General features: G+C 31.5%; 1 protein-coding gene across 7 annotated transcripts in view; it reads right to left on the bottom strand.

Moving 5' to 3' along the window:
* Window positions 1-22,094, bottom strand: part of VPS50 (VPS50, EARP/GARPII complex subunit) — a 110,317-nt gene that overhangs the window by 39,682 nt on the left and 48,541 nt on the right. For 6 of the 7 annotated variants that reach the window (XM_025046865.1, XM_006911903.3, XM_025046868.1 and 3 more), the window contains 6 exons: window positions 14,823-14,955; window positions 11,952-12,043; window positions 7,706-7,800; window positions 7,287-7,385; window positions 2,961-3,051; window positions 945-1,121 (listed from right to left, as the gene is read on the bottom strand). In XM_025046865.1, the coding sequence (XP_024902633.1) occupies window positions 945-1,121; window positions 2,961-3,051; window positions 7,287-7,385; window positions 7,706-7,800; window positions 11,952-12,043; window positions 14,823-14,955 (687 nt within the window). The remainder of the gene's footprint in view (window positions 1-944; window positions 1,122-2,960; window positions 3,052-7,286; window positions 7,386-7,705; window positions 7,801-11,951; window positions 12,044-14,822; window positions 14,956-22,094) is intronic. The other variant, XM_025046869.1, reaches the window with a different exon arrangement.

Here is a 22,094-nt window from a genome sequence, read left to right as displayed (position 1 = left end):
ACTTACGAAGGCAAAATTTCATAAAGAATCACTAAATTTTAAATATGGTTTACTATAAAATAATTTCTACTTCATGATAAAAAGTGATAATGGTATATTTCATGATAATATTTTATTAAATTGTATCTTCACAAAATAAAAAAGAAAATGCCAAACTAAAATACAGAGACAAATTCAACAGATTTTTGTCTGAACAGTTTTCAATTTCAGCTTCATTGAATTTAAAATAAAAATCATACTGAGTCTCTCTGGAAATTATGAGGATCAGAAGAATCAATTCAAATTAAATACTGTGAAAACACCCTGTAGGCAACTATGAGATAAGCATTCCCTCATTGTAAATATGGGGAAACTGAGGGTCACAAAGTTAAAATAATTTGCCAAGGGCAACACAGCTAATAAAATTTGCCTTCAAACCCATTCCATTAACTATTGTTTTTTGAGCTGTTAGAAGTGTTACTAAAACATGATTCTTCTAAATCCAAAAACACCCCTGCCAGGTAACTAAGCAAACATTATCCTCTCTCAGTAAAGGGAGACGGAATAAAATAACACTCTTAGTTGGCCAAGAGCGGAGTTGAGAAAAAAGTACAGATGATCCCTCATCCATCCATCTATCCAACAAATCATATAAATATACAGTAAAGAAATTAATGTCCTATTCAATTAATAATCTAGTAAGAACATAAAGTAACCTAATAAGAACATAAAGTAAACATAGGGGCAAAATTTATCTTTCAAAAGGACAATGCCAACAAAGCATGTTGTCAAACCATTACCTGTACAAGTACAAGTAGTATCACAGGTACATAGGTATATAGGTTAGGAAGATGGGTGGTGAATGGATAAATAAGTCTAGCCAATTATCTTGCTCACTGGGTAGAAAACTTTTCAATAAGGAAATCTCACTTATATTCCAAATATGTTTTAAAAACACCACATACCCCATTAGAAGCCAGGACATCCTCTGTTTCTTCATCTTTGTGGTTGGCCTGAATTTCAAATGGATTCCCACCACTACAGTACTGCTCAAACAAGGTCACTGTTTTTGAGGAAGTGGAAGCTGGCTGCTTACTAGGTGAAACTGATGGGGAACGAGACTGTTCCATGAATTTAAATTCCTAGACATTAAAACAGGAGCCAGACACCTTTTAGCAACAATAATAAAATTCAAATACAAACATTCCATATGTAAATGTAAAGCTAGTAAAAAAAAATATTAATCCTGATTCCTCAGATTATTCACTTTTAAATCTTGCAAGCTGTCTGAAAGCACAAACTTAGAAAAACTCAGTTACTGATATCACAACAGCGTTTTCTACATCAAGCTACTTTAGGTTTACTTTATGAAACTGCACAGAAAATTTTAGAAAATAAATGTGAATAATAATTGTAAAAATGTTAACATAGCAGCAAAATACTAGAATATTGCTTTAATCAACAGTCATTTATAAAAACTAATTGTTGTTAGATCAAACACCTTGTGTATTTATATGTTTGTACTGTTTAAGATATTCTATATGAATACATCGAAAACAAAGCATAAAGGATATATCTTTCTTTATATTGCTGGTTAAAACTTTCATTTCTTTTTCTTCATATACCAAGAAGCAGATAACACAAACACACACACTGAAATCAAATGATACATCTTGTAATCCTAGCTTGCCATTAATCCATTATACTCCATTAACTTCCTATATAATGTTGGGAATGTCACCTGGCTTCTCTGTAAAATGAGAGGGTTAATACAGAATGAGAGAATCACAAATGCTAAAGCAAAAGAGTTGCAGCACCCCATCCAAATCATGCATAATTGAAACTTCAAGGTTATTACTTTAAAGGAGATAATACTTACTTGAATGGAAATGTTTCAGTATACCTTATAAAAAAATCTGTCTTATAATTACACAGTGCACACACGCACACACACACACAAAATTTATGGTTAAATATAATTTCAAATAAATGTAAATAAAGATTCTAAAATCAACGTTAGAATTCTAAATAATGTTAAGGAATTATCTTAGAATTCTAAAATAATGTTCACATTCATATTAATTTTGCTGCCTTTAAAACATTAATCAACATGTTTCAGTATATTTAATATTTCCACATTAGAAAAGCAATACAATTTAGTCAACTGAATAAGATATAAGAAATTATACAACATGACGATACAGACTATCCCTATAAAAGAAATAAAAATAAAACTTTTAATCATGTGTTCTATACATTTATCCAGAATAAGAAAATTGCTTCTAGAAAGTCATTCCTTTCAAAGGCAAAAATTAAAGACACTGGACATTCTAATCTAAACAGGAATCTAAGTTTATATATCTTATTTTGACATTTGGTGTTTGTAGGACACAATCTATCACACAAGGAATATTTATCTACAATGTGTTTCTACAAAGGGAAAAATAAAATTAATTAAAGATATTTTTCACAGATTATAAATTCTTTAAGGATTAAAGGAATAAACTAATAAAAATTAGTTAAGAGTATTTTTTATAAGTGCCCCTTTTATCTCTAAGGCATTTTCTCATTACAGGCAAATTTTTGAGTTGCAGCATAAATTAAGAACCTCTCAGTCCTTTAAGAAATGACAAATATTTTACAAATATAAATATCTTCATTAAAGACCATCAAAATGTAACTGATTAAATTTCAACAAAATTTAAATAAAGCAGTAGACCCCCTTCTAAAATCATAAGGAAAAAATTATTTTAATTGTGACTCTTCTTAAGCAAGAATTTTCCTTCAGAGTATAAACTGAATTTGTAAAATTAAACAGATTTTGACATCTAAGAAAGGATCACTCTTGTAAAAGTGACTTGCTATTACTCACTTTTAAGGAAGGAAGGAAAGGCATTATTCCTTAATTTATTTTATAAATGCACTCACATTTTTTTTAAAGATGACTAAGCAAAAGATTTATTTGCTCTTAAAAAACTTACATGAAGTTGCAAGATGCTGAAATTTGACTTCACAGGACAAAGTTCCCAGGTTTCATTCTCTAGAAACATTCTCAGTTCATCAAGCCGTGTTCTTAAAAAATAAATAAATAAAATGAACATTCCAAAAAGAAAAGTAAACTGTATACAAGAATTAAGAAAATAAAATACAATTATAATTATCATCATTATCATAATCGACTTTGAGAACTCATTCAGACCAACACAATAAACACAAATATTTACTTTTACTTGTTAATACCTTATCCTTAAAAGAAAAAACTTTCTCAAGTATTTACTACCATACACTCCTAGGTACATACCAAAAGAACTGAAAACATACATCTATGCAAAAACTTTTACAAGAATGTTCGCAGCAGCATTATGCATAATACTCCAAAAGTGAAAAAACCTAAATGTCCATTAACTGTGGAATGGATAAAAAAATCTGATATACCTATCTATACAATGGAATATTATTCAGCCATAAAAAGGAATGAAGTTCTGTTACATGCTACAACATGGATGAACCATGAAAACATTATACTAAGTGAAAGCAAAAATGCAAAAGGCCACATAGTGTATCTTTCCATTTATGTTAAATGTCCAGAATAAGCAAATACATAAAGACAAAATTGTCAGGGGTTGCAAGAGGGGAAGAATGACTATTAATTGGTATAGGGTTTCTTTTGGAATAATAAAATATTCAGAAATTGGATGTTGGTGATGGTTGTTGTGAAATTATATACTTTAAAGAGATGAATTTTTAGTATTTTTGGCATGTGACATATCTCGATGAAGCTATTATTAAAAAAATGACTGAAGTAAGCAGAATTATAAAATGACCCACTCCAATATGTCCACCCTGATCCTGAGGACTGACTATGATGAGGATTACACCTATGATTATGTTACCATATGTGGCAAAAATGTGGCAAAAAGGGATTCTGCAGATGTAATTATGATTAATAATCAGCTGGCTGTGAGTTAATCAAAATGAGGATTATCCAAGTGGATCAATTAACTGAATGAGCCCTTTTAAAGTAGAGTTTTCTCTTTCTCCTGATGGCAGAAGAGGAAATCAGAGAGAATCGAAGCATAACAAAAATTCGACATGCCACTGCTGGCTTTTAAAATGGACAGGGTCAGGTGCAAGGACCAGACAACAGCTTCTAGAAGCTGACAGCCAGCGAGAAAACAGGGACCTCAGTCCTAAAACCACAAGAAACTGAATTCTGCCAACATCCTCAATGTGCTTAGATGTGAGTTCTTCCTCAAAGTCTTCTGAGAAGAGCCCAGTTCAGCTGACACCTTGATTTCGGCCCTGTGATACCATAAGCTGAAAACCTAGACAAGCTAGCTGATCCACACATCTAACCTACAGAACTGAGAGATAATAAATGGGTAATGTCTTAAGCTGCTAAATTCATAGCAGTCTATTACACAATAATATAAAATTATTACATTGATAAAAGATACCAACTCGGAGACTAAAGAACTTAGTAACTGTACATATAAAAGTATAGAAAATATACAGAAAATATATAACAAAAACACTAAAAGGGTAAGAGAATATACAGGGGGGAAATAAGTAGGTCAGTTATAGAAGATTTAAGGCCCAACATTCAAAAAAGAAGAGATGATTAAACCACTTAATCCAGACAGAAAACAAAGATAAGTATATGGATAATAAACTTGATCCTAGCAACACACATTTTAAAGATACTTAAAGAATAAACCTTTTTTCCTTAGGCAAGAGAAGTTTTTCTCCCTAAAAAGATAGGTGACCTCTCCCCTCCTCTAATACCAGTCAACGCACCTTTACGATCCTTGAAAACATTTTATAAGCTTTGATTATCAAAGTAATTCCAAAATAAAATGTACTTGTTAAATAGAACATAAAAGAATTTGGGGCAATAAAAGCTTATATTTTTGAAAGATAAGAATTCAGATTATGGAAACTGATATGCTCAAATGTGTTCCCTCATGTGCTCATAAAATTTTGCCCAAGAAAAAGATGGTGGCATGCAAACTTTAATTTAACCACAAACTACATGAGTCCACTTTATAAATAGATGCTCCACCAAAAAGTAAAATGCTTCTATTTTCACCTTTTTATTACGCCTACATCTTCAAGCCAATACCCTACACATACTACAAGTCAGAATAATTTGGTTTAAGAATTCTTTCATTCTCAAGAACACTATTTGGTAGCGAAAGATCATGAAACAAACTGTAAGCATATTTAAACACTTTATTAACAAAATTAAAACACTTGACCTATATTTCACCATATTTCATACTGTTTTCAGTATTTATGTTTGATTTGTTGGAGATATTAAATTGGAGTTTAGGCAATGTAGTGAATCTGGCTAATGTAATAACTTTCATCAATTCAATATACGCACATTGGCATCATTTCTAAACTGCCTGTCAAGTTTTCCTTGCTTTATAAAGAAATAGTTGTACTTCAAAACACACTGATTGTTGGAGAAACATTGGGGAAAGAGAAGAATACTAAAAAAAAATTAAACATTTACTTTTTAACCTATTTTAATTTTTACAATACACAATGAAGCAAGAAAAAGGGGCAAGATTTACAGGCAACATTTATGGAGACCTTTTAGTCCAGCCACCTCATATTACAGTTGATGGAACCATAGCCCACAGGGGTCAAATGATTTGTCCAATGTTAGTGAGCTGGCAAGCAGCAAAAATGGGATAAGAACCCAAATCTACAATCTCCCAGTCCAGCTCTCCTTCTAACAACATGGACGGCCTCTCCGATGGGAAACGAGTTCCACAGATGCTTCCAAGAGAAGTCCATTAAAATGCTGAGTTTTGGAAAATATTTAATAATTCATTTCTATATTCTCTAATTTCATCAAGGCGAACTTTCATGAAGAATCTCCACTATGATTAGAGTCTAGAAATGCCCATACCTAGTTGCCACAGATATAGACACCTTTTGACAATAAATAAAGTACAATGCAGAATGGAGACCATTAAATAAATTAGTTTTTGCATTGCACATATCTTGCAGTCACAAGGAACATCAAAAGGTCTCCCAGCTGTCTTGCTGGATATAAAACAATATTTGGGAAACAGACATCCAGTATGCCTTCATGCTGACAAAGTGAGGCTTCTGACTTCTTCATTGTTCCTATCTTGTCCCATATGTAATTAAAAGGCCCCATTTCTTTTTGTACAGCAATGTGTACAGTCCAAGTCTTCTGTTTTAGCAGAGCTTAACTTTTAACAGAAAAGGAAATTATAAATAAAAAGTGTTTCATATTTTTCCCTTACCACTATTTTCCTGAAGTTTAACCAATTAAAAATTTTTAAAACATTCTTTTCATTCATCTATGAAATTCTGCTTTGGTACAGGATCAATTTAAATCTTTCAAAACAAATATTAATAGTTCATAATTAACAAAGAAAACTTGTACTTAAAGATATTTAGTAATTCATAGTCTGAAGTCCAGTAATCTCTCTTCTGACGTCACATATTACTGTTGATTCCAAATAAGGAAAGATAGCAGAATTTCAAATCCTGAGTCTCCCTGATGCCAAATAACAACAATGAAATCAAAACTGAATTTTAAAAAGAAAAATGCAGAATAAAAAGCAAGACAGAACTCAATTCAAATAATAAAATGTATGTAAGGGACACAGCACGGGGTCCAGCTTTTATCAAGTTCAAATAAATGTTAGCACTCTCAATTTAATGTTGCTTTAAGCATTCAACCACATTGCTATATGAACATTATTTCCTACCTTCCTTCATTCCCCAAACCATTCCTAGCCGCCTTGTTTAAAGTTAGTAGTAATTATTTTGCAAAGCAATATAGTACATAATTTTGGCTTTGGAGCTAGATTCTGAATAATGCCCTCTTCTCTAGAAGCCTTCTTACTCCTACGAGGCAGATGCTTTCAAGCACCCCCTCACTGAGTGTTGCCTCTACTGATTTAACTTCCTTCCTACCTCACACCATATGTGTAGGCATAGAATCGCAGCCAGATCTTTTTGGTGAATTCTAATATAATAGTCATCTTTCACACATAAAGAAATCAGTATAATATTTAGTTCAATATTTCGAGGCCCTCAAGACAAAGAATATATTAAATTGACAATGCATAAGTAATGAGAATATTTTATAAGATTTTTGGTGAAAAATCCTGAACAATCCTAAAAAGAGCTAAAAAAATCATACTCTTTCAAGTTCAAAAGTAATTCTTTTAAACCAATTAATGATGTAAGGTTAAACATTAGACAAAAGTATTCTCAACATCTAAATAAGTATGTTCATATTTTATTAGAGTTCTTACCTATGGTAGTTTTTAAAATAATTGACACTTTGTTTTCTAATAGACTCTTGCAAAACTTCAGACTTGCTACCACAAAATTCTTCTCCAACTTGCATCAACCTAGTTGGATAAAAAGATGTACATAAATTTCAGCAATATTCTTATTATAGAAAAAAAGAAGCCCAGAACCTCTTTTTCAAAGATAACAAATCATAAAACATGGATGTTTGAAAAAAGTTCTAAAAATCACAAGTCCATTAGGGTCTACAAACATCCAAAGGGCAAACACACACAAACTCAGCAGAAATTAAATTATAAATATTCAATTATCTTCATTTCCACGAAGAAGTTATAATAGATAACTTACTGATTCATGATTTCTTTGATTATCATGGTTGAATGAATCAAATTAAAGAATAAGACAAGATCTCAAACACTACCTGCTGATTATATCCAAAACAAAGATGAAATCATCATATTTGAATATAGACAAATCGGTTCCAAGCAAGTAGGTTTTTACTTTTAGCTGAACATCCTGTAAAACAAACAAACAAAAATTTCAAGTAAACTCAAAATATTGTCAGTAAGTTCTTAGAACCATTTATTGTATAGTCACACATTAAAATAAGACAGGAATACATTCTTAACTTGGTAAACAATATCTATTCAGGTTAACGGCCAACATCCTTAGAGTGATATCATACATCAGATATAGCATAGTAATGGTCATGATCATCACTATTAACTCATACATCCGCATATGAGCAGTAGGAATTATATCCTCATACAGGGATATGACGATAAAAAATCATCATTATTTATGTATGGGTTAGTAGCCTAGCAATTCCAGAATAATCAACTCAAAAACAGAATTAATTAGATAACTATGTGATTATATACAAGATAATAATATTGATAGTTTCCATGTATACCTTTCAAGCACATTAAAATGGAGAGATTCCATTTAAATATTAAAAATATAATATATGTAGAAATAACTTTAATAAGAAATATCAGACCTATAAAGAAACTAACAACTCTAATGGGATACAAAAGCAATTTCGATAACTTGAATCAAGGAACAGGATAACTAAATAGTGTAAGGTGTCAATTTTTCCAAATTAATGTAGTAGTTCAATAAAATTCTAACCAAAATCACAACCAAAATTTTTCTTCCAAATAACTATTCTAAAATTCACCAGAAATAATAACCAGACAATAACTGCTTTTTAAAAAATAAGCCTTTGAAAAGATGGAATAAAAGTTAAATGTAACATTGGAGGACTTGTACTACCTGTATTAAATATATTAAAAACTTAAAAAAAAAGAATGTAAAATATAGAAAAATTAGTGTAACAGGACAAATAACTCAGAAATACTTTATATACTAGAGCAGTAAAAATCACAGTTTCTGGTTGTTAACTTTGTTTCAAGCATTTTGATAAGAACTTTACATAAAATTGTTAATCCTACAACAGCCCTGTTGAGCAAGCATATATTATCCCCCTATAGGGAAGAGAAACTTAAGTGAATGAGAAAGCTAAGACTTGAATCCAGGTCTACCTGCCTTCAAAGTCACTTCTTTACTGTTCCTTGCTACAAAGAAGCATCACACATAAAGAGGGAAGAAAAAGATTAACCAGCAAGTAGTAAAGGAAAAACTGAGTAGGTTTGGGGTGGGTGGGGGAGAGTCCTCTCTTTACATCATATATCAAAAGATTAAATGTGTTTTTATGTGTTTTCAAAATATTAAAAATTAATTTTATAAAGCAAAATATTATGTTAATGCCTATTAAGTTTTCTAGGCAGTACTCTAGCTATTTAGGGATATAGCAATTAATACAAAGTTTAGATAAATATTTATAATTATCAGATGAATATCTACCTGAGCTTTATATAGAAAAGAACATTTTAAGAACAAATGTAATATAAGTCACAAAGAACAAAGGTCACTAGTTTGACCTCATAATATTAACAACCTGCATATTGAAAATACAATAAGTGAAAACAAATGATAAACAAAAGGATTACTCATTATCACATACATTACTTAGAACTTATGAGCAAATAATTCACAAATCAATAACCAGTACAGTTTTAAATGTTCAATTTCTCTAATAATCATGAGTATGAATTAAAACACTAATAAAAATATAAACATTCCATTAAAAGATAAAGTCTCTCTTGAAAAAAAAATTTTTACATAAAGGGTGGTCAAAGATTTACCAGGAAAATATGAACAAAATAAACACAGCAATGGTAATAATAAAATAAACTAGAATTCGTAGCAAAATGCCTCAGGACCAAAGAGCTTTTTTAATTAGTGAAGGGAATTATATACAAAGAAGGTAAGTAAAGTAGTTAAGTTATTAGCACTGCAGCATCAATCATCCAAGTATAAGAAAGCAAAAAATATTAGAAATAAAAGAAAAACCTAACAAAACTACAGTCATTCTGGAAGACTAAAACTACTCCCCCAGAACTGCACAGACCAAGAAAATAAAAAACACATAAGGATATAGATTAGAATAATACAGTTAATAATGAGATTTCTTTGACATATAGAACCTAATTTCTAAAAATAAGAAGAAATACAGGGTTATTTTTCAAATGCCCAAAGAAGAATTTTAAAAGTGGGTGGTATACCAGGATGTAAAGAAAATCTCAATTTCACAAAAAGTAGAAATATTGCAACCCTGATTCTCTAAAATAAATAATAAGCATTTGAAATGTCATTTCTCACATAGCAAATATTTAAAGATGAAAAAGAAAATCCTGAAGACCAAAACTTTGATATGGTTAGATGTGTAAGTTCCATGAGGTCAAGGACCATGGGTGGGTTCACGACCGTGTTCTCAAACCCAGTGTCTGCCACATGGTATCACTGATGCAGCCTTTTTTCTTAAAATATTCTAATGCATGGGAAATTGTCCACAAATTGTCACATGCTCACTTGTTCTTTGCAATTTAGGATTTCAGATGTTAGAAATGTATTATGGTATGTATAGTATATATTATATAACACCCCCAGTGGGGTCAGAAGTAGCATCTCAAAATAAAACACATTAGTATCCTTGCAACATATGAATGTTCAACTCTAATGGGATAAATAAATACTATAAAAAGCCTAATAGCAATACTGGTCAGGTTCTGCTGCCAAATGAATTCAATTCAGGTCAGGTCTTGACTGCTAAATGTTTTATCAAAAAACATTTGTTGTTCAGAACTTCTGCTTTTTTTCAATTGCCTTTTAATTGCAATTTAACAAATACTCGATGAGTTCCTAAAGTATGCAAATTCCTGTCCTAGAACTGGTTGAGAATTGGGGTTGGGGGTAAAAGAGTAGAAGTGATGGAAATGAAGATATTCTAAAGCTTGAAACCTACAACACAATAATCTATACTCAAAAGCATGATGATTTCTAGTAAACTGGCCAAATGGTTAAATGAGAATAGCTTTACAAATCTGTATATTTCATTTTTCTATATCAAGAATGATATCAGGTTGCCAGACTGAATGGAAACTATATAAAATGCCAGATCAATATTTTAAAGTACACTGAATTACCAAAAAAACTCTATGAATTCTACAATTTTAACTAAGTACAATTAGAATCTATTAGGAGGCTAAATTAGAAACAACTCTTTATCTGACCTTGGATGTATATTCAATGAGTATGAGATTTCCCTTTCCATTATACATACTATTCAGAAAAAGTCAGACCAAACTCACAAATAATGGTAAATTAAAAATTAGTTTAATATTGTCAAATAGGAAAATACAGAAATTGAAGCTTTTACAACTCTCACATGAATATATTTTAAATATTAAAAATTCAAATAGTATATCCAATATAAACTTATCAAATTTAGAACAGCACTAAATTATAGCTGTTATGTAATTCTTGAGAAAATTTGTTTCAGTATATATTTATGTAAACAACTTTTTCAAAAGAAATCCTACAAAAGATGGCCAAACTAAAAGTCGGCCTCGTTAGAAAAATCAAAAATACATTTTATAAGATCATAACATAGTCAAAGCATCTATAGTTTTCCAAGCTTGGAAGAAGTCCAAAAAGAAAAAAGTTATCTTCAAAGAAATTATACTTTTATCTAGGAAGTAACAAATTTTAACTGATAGATTTAATACAATGAAAACTGAGCTACCTAAACTGCTTAAGAAGCTTAAGAAGATACATTCAGCCAATAAACATGTAAGATTCCCTCGAGACACAAAAATCATAGACTTATAATTCTTCATTCTATATTAGATTCCAACTCAAGTATGTCACATATTTAGTTTTCCTTTTAATTTACCCTTAAATTAATCTAAAACATAAATTTAAAAAAAAATGAGTATCTCAATAGGAAAACAATTTCTTTAGAAAAGCATAAATTTGCTAGGACACTAAAATAAAAAATGTAATCAAGGAAAATGTAAGTATTTCCAATAGAGATTTTCAAGTTAAGACACTTTTTCCTACTGCCACTTGTAATCAAATTTAACTGTCAACTAAATTATAAAAATTAAATTCAATGACAGACTTACTCCAAAGAAAAACTAACATGATTAGATATGCAAGAAATACAAATAAATACAGAAAATTTAAATACTGACTTTCTAAAACAAGTTTAACGTGGTTTCTATTGCTTTTGTTAAAAAAAATAATAATTAAAAAAACCAAACCTGCCATATTCGTGTAAGCCCATGTTCTAATTTCTTTTTTATATAGCCACGATCAAAATTTGTTTCTTCAGTACCCATCATATTACTCCCTTCTGAAAATAAAAAGATGACAGTTTTAAATTTGCTTCACAATGTTTTTGTTTTCTAAAAAAAACTCATTTGGACTCCCATATATTGTAAGCCTATGTAAAATACAGAAAATATGTTCAATATTTATATAACCAAAACAATGTCAAAAAGAGGTATTAGGATTATACCTATTTGTTAAGTTAAACTTAGACCCTGAAATGTTTACTTTACATCTAAGACCACTCAGCTCAATATACGACTGGAGCTGGACAAGAATGTAACTTGGGTAGTGTGATCCCAGAGACCAGGTTCTCAGTGATCCATACACTGCCCACTGTCAGGGCATTACAGGGCCAATTAACACAATTATCAATTAATATGCATGTTAACAATAGTACAGATTGCAGATAATCTAACAATGTCTAGGTCAGCAGGTAAGATCAATGACTTGCCTCAAAACAAATCTCCTAAAAGCAAATGAAAATACACATGTACATTTATATTAAAGAGTATGTCTTTACATAAACAAACTGTGTGGAACAGGGTGTCCACACAGTTAGGCTAGCAAGGTGGCCACCGGTAACTACCAAAGTCCCATGAGTAGACCAAGTCCCAGACACATGCCTAATGTACCTACAAGCACTCCTACAGCTTCCGCCCTATTATCTGTATGGTCTGGCTATTAGGGACCCAGAAGCTCAGGGCAGTGGATCTGAACTACAGCTTCGGAGTTTTATTTTAGAATGGTAAAGTATCAGGATATCAGGAGTATCACTTTAGAGCTACAGCAAATGAACTCTAGAGACCCTTTCAGCTTTATGAAGTTCTGTGAAGAATAATTTTTCAAATTACTGATTCCTACAATTTTATTCATTAACGTGAATAAGAAAGGAATAACTGCAGGTGAATGAATGACTTTTTGGAGTCCTACATATTGCTGGCTTACCACTAGACTCATCAGAGTCCTAAATACTCTTAAAATATAAATATTAGGATCAAGGAATTTTAGCAAAGAGGACTAAGTACATAAGGCTCAAATAGAGTTTTAAGTTTGACTCTATATCCCAATGAAAATACATACATATAACCATATAATCATACTTATCTACATATGCATAATAACTGTAAACTATCGGCCTGAAGCAAAAAAGCAAACTTTACCACGATGAATATATATTGTCCTCTAAACTCTTATATCTAAAGTATGTGTTAAGCTTTTCCTTTGGTTTCTCCTTAGATAATGTACTAGAAAAGGGGAAAGAAGTATTAAAATGTCTTAACAGTTTCCACATCTGGAAAAAAATAACGGTTGCTAAAACAGGGTAATCTTTGTGAAAATTTGGATTCCCAGTGAGCCCAGGAATTCTCTGAGTAAACTGAGATTTTTTTTTTTAAAAGCCTATGAACATTTCATTATTATTATAATTATCTCTTAACTCTTTTTTATTGATGATATTAATAACAACACAATAACCAGTGTAAGCACTTTACATTTTCTCTAAACTTTACGGCAACCCTACGAGTAGGTGTGTTACCATCCTATGGGGCTTTTTGTTAGTTTTGTTTTTATAAATCTACCATTTTAAGGAGCAAATTTAGGCCTGGAGAAGATAAAAGTAACTTCTTCCTGTTCTCGCCTCTGGTAAATGGCAGTCAAATTTGAAGATAGATAATCTCTGATTACAAAGCCCATTGCTCCCAGAGGTAGTACAGGGATGAGAATATACGTCAAAACAGTCTGGCCCAGAACCTGGCTTCTGTGCCCAACCCTCTTCCCCGCTTTCTCCTCTTTCTCTTCCTTCTTTTATTCCCCTCTCCCAACAATATTTCTGAAAGGATGAAAATCCTTCCATAGAATTTTCCTCTCATTTTTTGCTATGTCTATTTATGAGCTTTTTATGAGTAGAGAGAAATATTAAACACATGTCTTCCACATCAAAATCCTGTTTAATCAAAAAATAAAATCTGAGTGTTCCTCTACCCAACCACAGAAATCAAGCACTTCGGATATTAGAAGTTACTAAAATAACTTCTAATATCTAATGACTAGCTACATTAAATTGTATGTAATATAAAAAATCTTGTGCAGTATAATTTATTTTGCCCAAAATGTTAATAAAATCATTTATTACTCTTTAAAGCATTTTAAATACTTAATCTTAGTTACTGTTAAAAGTAATCATAAGATATATAATTACAGAAAGTAATTTAAATATAATACTTAATATAATTTCTCAAATATTTATTCTTTATTTAGCTGACTATACCAGTCATTTAAAGTTGCATTTTCCATTCAAAGACAAATATTTTAAAACTTCATTTTTTATGAAATTTTGTCTTGCTATATTTTCAGGAAGAAAAATCAGTATAATTACTAATTCTTAGAATCTAGCTTTATTAGTACAACTTGAAAATTAGCAAAATAGATTTCATATTGAACATTTAGCATTAATTTTACAGTAAATCTGAAGAGACTAATGTCTATCTAGTTTTCAACTAATAATATATATTAATATAGTTTATTAGTTTAAGTCTTTTCTTAATAATCCAGTCCTAAAGCAATCAGCACATATTCTTGGAAAATGGTAATATTTGTCACTTAAGAATTCCTTTGACACAGTTAATCTCCAAAAGTAATGGAGCTTTTGCAGTAGCTGAATCACTTTCTTTGATGAATATTTAACCTATGGTCACTATAGTCCCTGAAATTCTAAAAGAATGTCTGTTCCTTTTCTTTCTCCTTACACCAGAAATATGGCACATTTATAATTCAATTTTTTTTTAATTGAAGTAATTTCCTACCAGAAGAAGAAGTGGTATCCTCATTGTCATGCTTTTCATGCCATTCCATAGTCCTGTAATAGCTGAGCATAACTTCCCACAGTGCTTTGCACAAGTCAGCAAGGCATGGAATATAGCTGTCTGGTGTAACGTGCTAAAGAAAAAGAGAAGGGCCAACTTTCAAATTATTACATTTACTTTAAGAAAGTTAATCAAAATAAAATGTTATTAATGAAATTCACTCAAGAATTAGAAATAATTAAGAAAAATTCTTCCACTAAAGAGAAAGTTCAATGACAAGAAAATTTTGTTCAAGTCATTTTTATTTCAATATGGCTTTTAGTATTCATTAGGGATATCAGCCCATATACCAATCAAATTATAGTCAGAGAATCAAAATGTCTACAAAAAATTTTGAAGTGGCAAGTGTTCCCATAAACAGCAGTGTAAACTTCCCCAAATGTATTTTTTCAAAGACATGCTTTTTAGCATGCACACACAGCTTTATATTTATCCTTGGACCTGGGGTGCAACTTATGAAAAAGAGGTCAGACTTACAATTTAAACATGTCATTTATGTAAATTAAATAAACGCACCTTTGATAGTCTCTAAATTTTTTAAATAACATGGATACAGGTATTCCATATCTGACAATAACATTTAAAAATAAATTTTTATATGGCATGGCTATGAAACAATGTGGTCTCAAATCTTCTTCCTAATGAAAATGCATGGAATTTCTCTTCTCTCTTCTTTGTAAACACTATCAGTTGTCATTTGCCTTTTTTTCCTGCAGGTAGAGTAAGGTCTCCATTCTATTTTTGCAGGCTTCCAATCTGTTATAATGCAGCATTTGCTCCACCGTTTTAGATTTCTTAGCATTTCTTCAGTTTGTAATCAACCCACCACAAATGATCATGTGTACAAAAGACCAGAAGGTTAATACTCTGGAGTATGCCCTCTAAGATAAATAGCTAGGGGAAATAAGCTAGATAGCCAGTGTATGTATAGTATGATTGATGCTCAGGATACCACAGCTGGTAGTGATCCTCACCCTTTCGAAAAGTATTTTATCTCCATAATGACCTCTCCCTCCTCTAAACTTATTTACTAAACATTCATCTAGCAATTAATAAAAATACTAACTTGTATATACAACTCAGTACACTTTTGTGTAAGCATGCCAAATTTCTGAAACTCAACTGGGACGTAGTAAAATAAAGGAGTTGTTAACCTTTATAGTCAGAGTGCTCAAGTGGGGTTTATGCCAAGATTGGTGGGATAGTTCAATCTTACAAAACCTATTAACCTAATTTGCCATATTAATAGGTCTAAGGAGTACTTCGCTTCAGCAGTACATATACCAAAGCAGGTCTAAGGAAAAAAAATAAAATGATTATCCCAAGAGATGCTAAAGAAAACAGCCAATCCTAATAACAACTCATGAGAAAACAAAAATGGATGGGTATTTCCTTAAATGAGGAAACTCTAAGACATACCCACTGTGGTCAGGGACAAGACAAGGATGCCCACCATTTCTACTATTATTTAACAATGTTCTAGAGATACTAGCCAATGCAATCAAACTAAAGAAAATAATTAGAAGCAAAAGAATAAGAAAAAAGAAATACAACTATTTCTATCTATAAATGACATAATGATAATATAGTTGAAAATTCCTAGAGAATCAATAATAAAGCTAACTAACTCAAACATTAAAAGAATTCTGCAAGGTAGCAGGTTATAAAGTTAACAAGCAAAAACCAATAGTATTCACACACACAAATAATAACCATTTAGAAGATACATTGAATAAGAAATCTCCATTTATAACAACAGAAAATATAATTTTTTAGGAATAAAACTTAACAAGAAATGATCTAAAACTCTTATCAAGAAAACTGAAAGACATAAAGTAGACTTAAAAATGGAAAGATAACCCTTCTTCTTAGTTTTGATATCTCAAGATCATGACCATCAAGATGTCAGTTCTGCCTAACTTATGAATTATTGAGATACTAAGAAAAAAGTCCGGAAATAGATCCAGTTTCATATGAAAATATAGTGTATAATAAAGATAGCACCTCACATCACTGAGTTGAAGATAGTTTTTTTCATTAATAGCATTGAGGCAACTAATCAGATAGACAAAAAGAAAATGAGATCCATTCCTCACACTGCACAGTAGAATGGACTCAAAATGAATAAAAGATCTAAATAACAAATAAAACTATACTAGCCCTAGAAAAAAACATAAGTCAATTCTTCTCTCATCTTCATTGGGGAAAAAGCTTTCTAATTATGACTCAAAATTTGGAGATAATAAAACTAAAATCTGATCAATTTTACTATGTAAAAATAAAAAAAGAATTTGGCAAAAAAAAAAAAAATACCATAAGCAAAGTCAAAAGACAAATGACAAACTATAGATATAATATATATCACAATAAATAGCTAATATCCCTCATTTATAAAGAACCCTTAAAGATTAGAGGAAGAAGACTAAAAATCATATAGAAAATGGGAAGAAGCCACAAACACACCTCACAAATAGAGACTTAAAAATGGCCCTTAAACATATGAAAACATGTTCAACTTCACTGCAATAAGACAAATGTAATTTAAAACTATAATGGGATACTAACTTTCAACCACCCATGAGATTGGTAAAAATTTTAAAACTGACCACTGACAAAGATTCTGTCCTCAACCAAATTCTAGCCAGGCTCCTCTGAGCCCCTTCTAAATTTTGGTCTATAAAGATTTGAATGAAACACAAATTTGGTTTCTAACAGCTCAAGTCAGCATCCTTAAGATGACTCTAGCCCCGCCTTAAACGGCCTGCCTGAGAAAACTCAAGGCTGCCAAAAGAATTTGCTATTCAGACCAGCTAACACCTGAAGATAGAGCTCCCTGTCTCCCAGCTCTAAGGGAGGGGTGAGAGCCTAACTTCAACAAACCCTAGTTAGCAAATCCAGTTGGGTTTCACCTGGACTAACCACCTGCCTTTTTTTTTTATATATATAATTTTTCATTTCCCTGACTCTACCGAGCCCCACTCACTCCCTTCTCAATTTCCTCATCCACCGTTGAAAATATCCAGTCGCTTCAGTACAATGGAACTTGAGATCTGCTGGACTCTTTTCTCTCTATTGTAATGGTATATTACTAAAATCTGTCTTTACCACTTTAATTAGTGTGTGTCCACCTTGGCTTATCTTTGACACCACAGATACTCTATTGGCAAGACTGTGAAAAAAAATAGGCAGTCTCATATAATGCTGTTAGGAATGCAAAATGGTACAACCCTATGGAGAATTTGGCATGTCTAACAAAACTACATAACTATTTTCCCTTGGACCTAGCAAAATACTGGAATCTATCTACATGTCCAAATATAAGATACTGGTCAAATAAACTATCATTCATACAAAAAAGAGAACTATGTAACTATGAAAAATGATAAACATACCCATGCATTTTTTAAATTTAAAAAAATTTTTAAGGATCCCTTTCATATGACATATCTATGAAAGGGAAAATTTTTAAAGTTCTATATATATATAATAGAAAATTTTTTAATGCATATATCTGCTTATCATCACAAAAATAAACACGGGGAAAATAAACAAGCATTGAAGTTGGTTACCTACAAGAGGTGATGTGGGGGATGAAATGGAAGGAATGTAGAAAGGAGTGACACTTCTCTGAGTACTCCAAATTGGCTACAGGTACTTTTTTACAGAAGAATTAGAACAGCTATCCAGATTTACACATGGTTTGCAGAGATCAATATAAAATATTTTTGCATATTTATGCCATAATTTGGGGTAATATTGATGTTTACTTTTCATATCTACTTTTATAATTACTACCTTTACAATGAACCAGTCTTGACCTTTTTCCTCAGTTTGTTTTTACCACATCATTACCCCTGACATATCTCTTATACCACACACAAGCAATGAAACAGATACTGACACACGAGGTAAAAAAAAAAAAGTTTAAAGCAGAGGGCAAAGAAAAGCAAAAATCACAAAAAAGTTCTGGGCTGCAACTCAGCGATCAATCACCTGAATAAAGGTACTCTTCTACAAGTCAACTTTTCTAACATTCATAAACTCAACATTGCATAAATTTATATTTATATCATGTAATTAAAATCTAATTATATCTCAACAGTCTTTATGGTAGATGGATGGAAGGCGATGTTAGTCTTATTTTTTCCTAAAGAAAAATTATGTCTATACAAATAATCGCATTATAGCCCACCAATTAATTTTTATTATACTTGTCACAGTTTAACAAACCAGAAAATTGAAACTTAAAACACCCTTTATTCTCCACTCAACCACTGTCTAGCTACATTTGCCTATTTATTTCAGGAAAAGTAAGTTTTTTTACTATGTTACTTCTTGATGATTTGCTGAAATTTAATGGGTTTGGATGAGCTATACACAAAGAAATGTATGTGTTACATTTTTTTCCAAAAAAAGTCGAAATTCAGTGAGCTTTTTCTCACTAAATGGATTCAAGTGAAAATAATTCACAGATCTAGCAAATCCAATGCACCTGCCTAAAAGTCTCCCCCGCAAAAAATCCATATTTTATTATCTTCAAGTATGTCCACATGTACAAATGTAAGACTATGATATACTGAGTATCAGATAACAAAATGATTCTTGCCTACATTTATATTCTAAACCAGAAACAAATGGAGAGATTCATTGTACGAAATACCTATACAATGAATAGTTTAAGGAAAAAAGGTAAGGTGGGTAGATAAAAAAAATATATACTGTTTTCAATAGACTTAAACCCAGGTTTGTTAATCTCTGTACTTGAAGACTATGCTTGCAATAAGTTAAGAGTCATTTCATTGAAAAACTGGACTCCAGAGACCACTTTCCACTATACCATGCAACCACTGGTATCAACTCTCATAGCACACCTTTCATGTTTTCAACGCCTTATTATTAGTTATTTGCAACATTCTCTCATCAGTTTATAAATATCACCTCTAAATTTCAAACAGAGAATCTTATTATACAGACATGGGTGAACCATAACTATAAGAGAGATTCAAAGAAACCAACGAATCAGCAAATAATTACATAAGTAATCAAAAAATAAAAGTTAGGCCAAGAAGAGTGTTGAGTTTCTGAATTAACAGCCCATGCAATTTCTACTCAAACATCGATTCTTCTTCACACGTGCAGAGCGTAATAGAAAGAGTTATAGACATGCAATCGGCAGCCCTGGGTCCCAGTCAGTTCACGACTTACCACTCACACGCCCTTAGACAGTAAACCACCTTTCATAAAAGTGTTAGAGATTCCTGCCTACCTCATCACTGCTTTAATCCATTCACTGTTTACTAAATACCTAACATTGTGACACAGTTCAAGTCCTAATTAAGAAGGGCTTCATTTAGTATAAGACCAGGAATACCAAGGCAGAGGAACACAATATTGTAATTCCATTCTATGTTCTTATCACATATCAATAATAGCAATGAAAGTCTTGAATTAACCAATTCAGAAAATATTCACACAGTGAGATACCCCAAAGAACTAAAATACGCGTCTTGATTTTCTTTTTAAGTTAAGAATATACAGGAAATAGAAATTTAATTGTCAAATGTTTCTCTGTGTTCTAGAGCTATTTTCCCCTGCCATTCTTTGACTGAAAGCTAGTAGCAACAATTTATTCAGCAAAGGTTTTGAGGTGAGGGGAGAAGAGAGGGGAAAAAGTATAGCATTTTAGAAATACCTCAGAAAACATGCAGAAAAGAAATATCTTAAGAAATCTAAAATATTTTTTTAAATCCATAATGTCTATAAAGATAACATACATGCCTAGTAACTGGTGATTATAAAAGGTAAGAAATATCCTATGGAGAAAGATTTGGATTCACAAATCTGGATATTGTAATGCAAAATGCTCAATCCAGCATTTTGACCATGCTTCACTATTCAAACATCAAAATAAGCACCTAGGTTAAATCTTGATTAACACTTTCACATTATACACAGATCTGATTTCCCACCTCATTACTATCAGCTAAGAGTAACATTTTACACCTTCCATTTCTTCTGTTAACCATCTCAAGCAACCTACATGATCAAAATAATGATGAAAGTAGCTTATTGTAACCAGCAACATCTCAGCCTTAATTATAAACAATAAGTTTGATAAGAATCTAGAGGCTATTTCAAAGAACAGCATAAATCCAGAAATGAATATAAGCAGGCTTTCCAAATTTTAAGCACATAATGAAAGTCATCTTTTGAAAGTTGCTTAAGTGCACAGTTAAGTGGTAAATATAAAAAGGAGGCTGCTAGATTTAGTCTTTTATTTTTAAAAATTATTTTAAATTATTAACTTACTTTTATACCCACCAGAAATCTCTACTATCGAATACCTACAAAAATTTCAGGAAGATGATTTTTATACTAAAACATCAAAATAAAAATTCTTAGGATTACCCTTAAAGTATTACTTTGTTCTTGCTTCACTTTGACTTAGCACTCTAATCACATCCTAACAAACGTAAAGGAAACATGTTTTGACATCCTCACAGAGATCCAAAACTCCTGAGGCCAACATCCACCTCACTCCATCCAACCACACATACATACTGATAGATGGATTACAAAAAAACAGCAAAACGTTATCAGTATGTTTAGATTAATGCTGTTAACACCGTGAGCTCACAACACCAGAAGCTGCTGGGAGGATTACTGCTTATCTGGGAGGCTTGTGGAGATATGCTGCAATTCAAAACAGCACTAGGTCCAGGGAGCGGAAAACATCTCTGAGGAGGCTGAACTCTGGACCAAAATAAGTGGCTGGACCAAGCAATTACAAGATCTCTCCAACCTCCAATTACTTCTCTAAGAGCCAAGCTGTACAAAATGTGAATATCTTAAGTACTTTCTAACCACTAGAAACCAGAGATGTGGACTGGACGGCACATGTTTGGGCCTGGGGCCCAACTCTGTGATTGACTTGGTCACGATTCCAGCATATCATTTCATGTATCTAAACCCCAAAGGATAATGCAAATAACCTAGAGTCTATCTGGAGCTTTAAAAACTATGACTCTCCATAGATAAACATATGCAAATGCTGTAGCAAAACTTTCTTGTACCAAACTGGAATCATTCGTGATTTCAAAACAAAAACATCATGGTGAAAAAAGTCATTCTCATCTCTCAGGCATTTTATCATTAATACTAAATATGTACACAGACATGAAGATATATGTATTATGTCTATTATAAATGATG

This window comes from Pteropus alecto, unplaced genomic scaffold (genome assembly GCF_000325575.1).
Source record: "Pteropus alecto unplaced genomic scaffold, ASM32557v1 scaffold21, whole genome shotgun sequence".
In the NCBI taxonomy this organism is placed as follows: Eukaryota; Metazoa; Chordata; class Mammalia; order Chiroptera; family Pteropodidae; genus Pteropus; species Pteropus alecto.
Note: the sequence above shows the minus strand (reverse complement) of the source record. Positions and strands in the feature narration are given on the sequence as shown.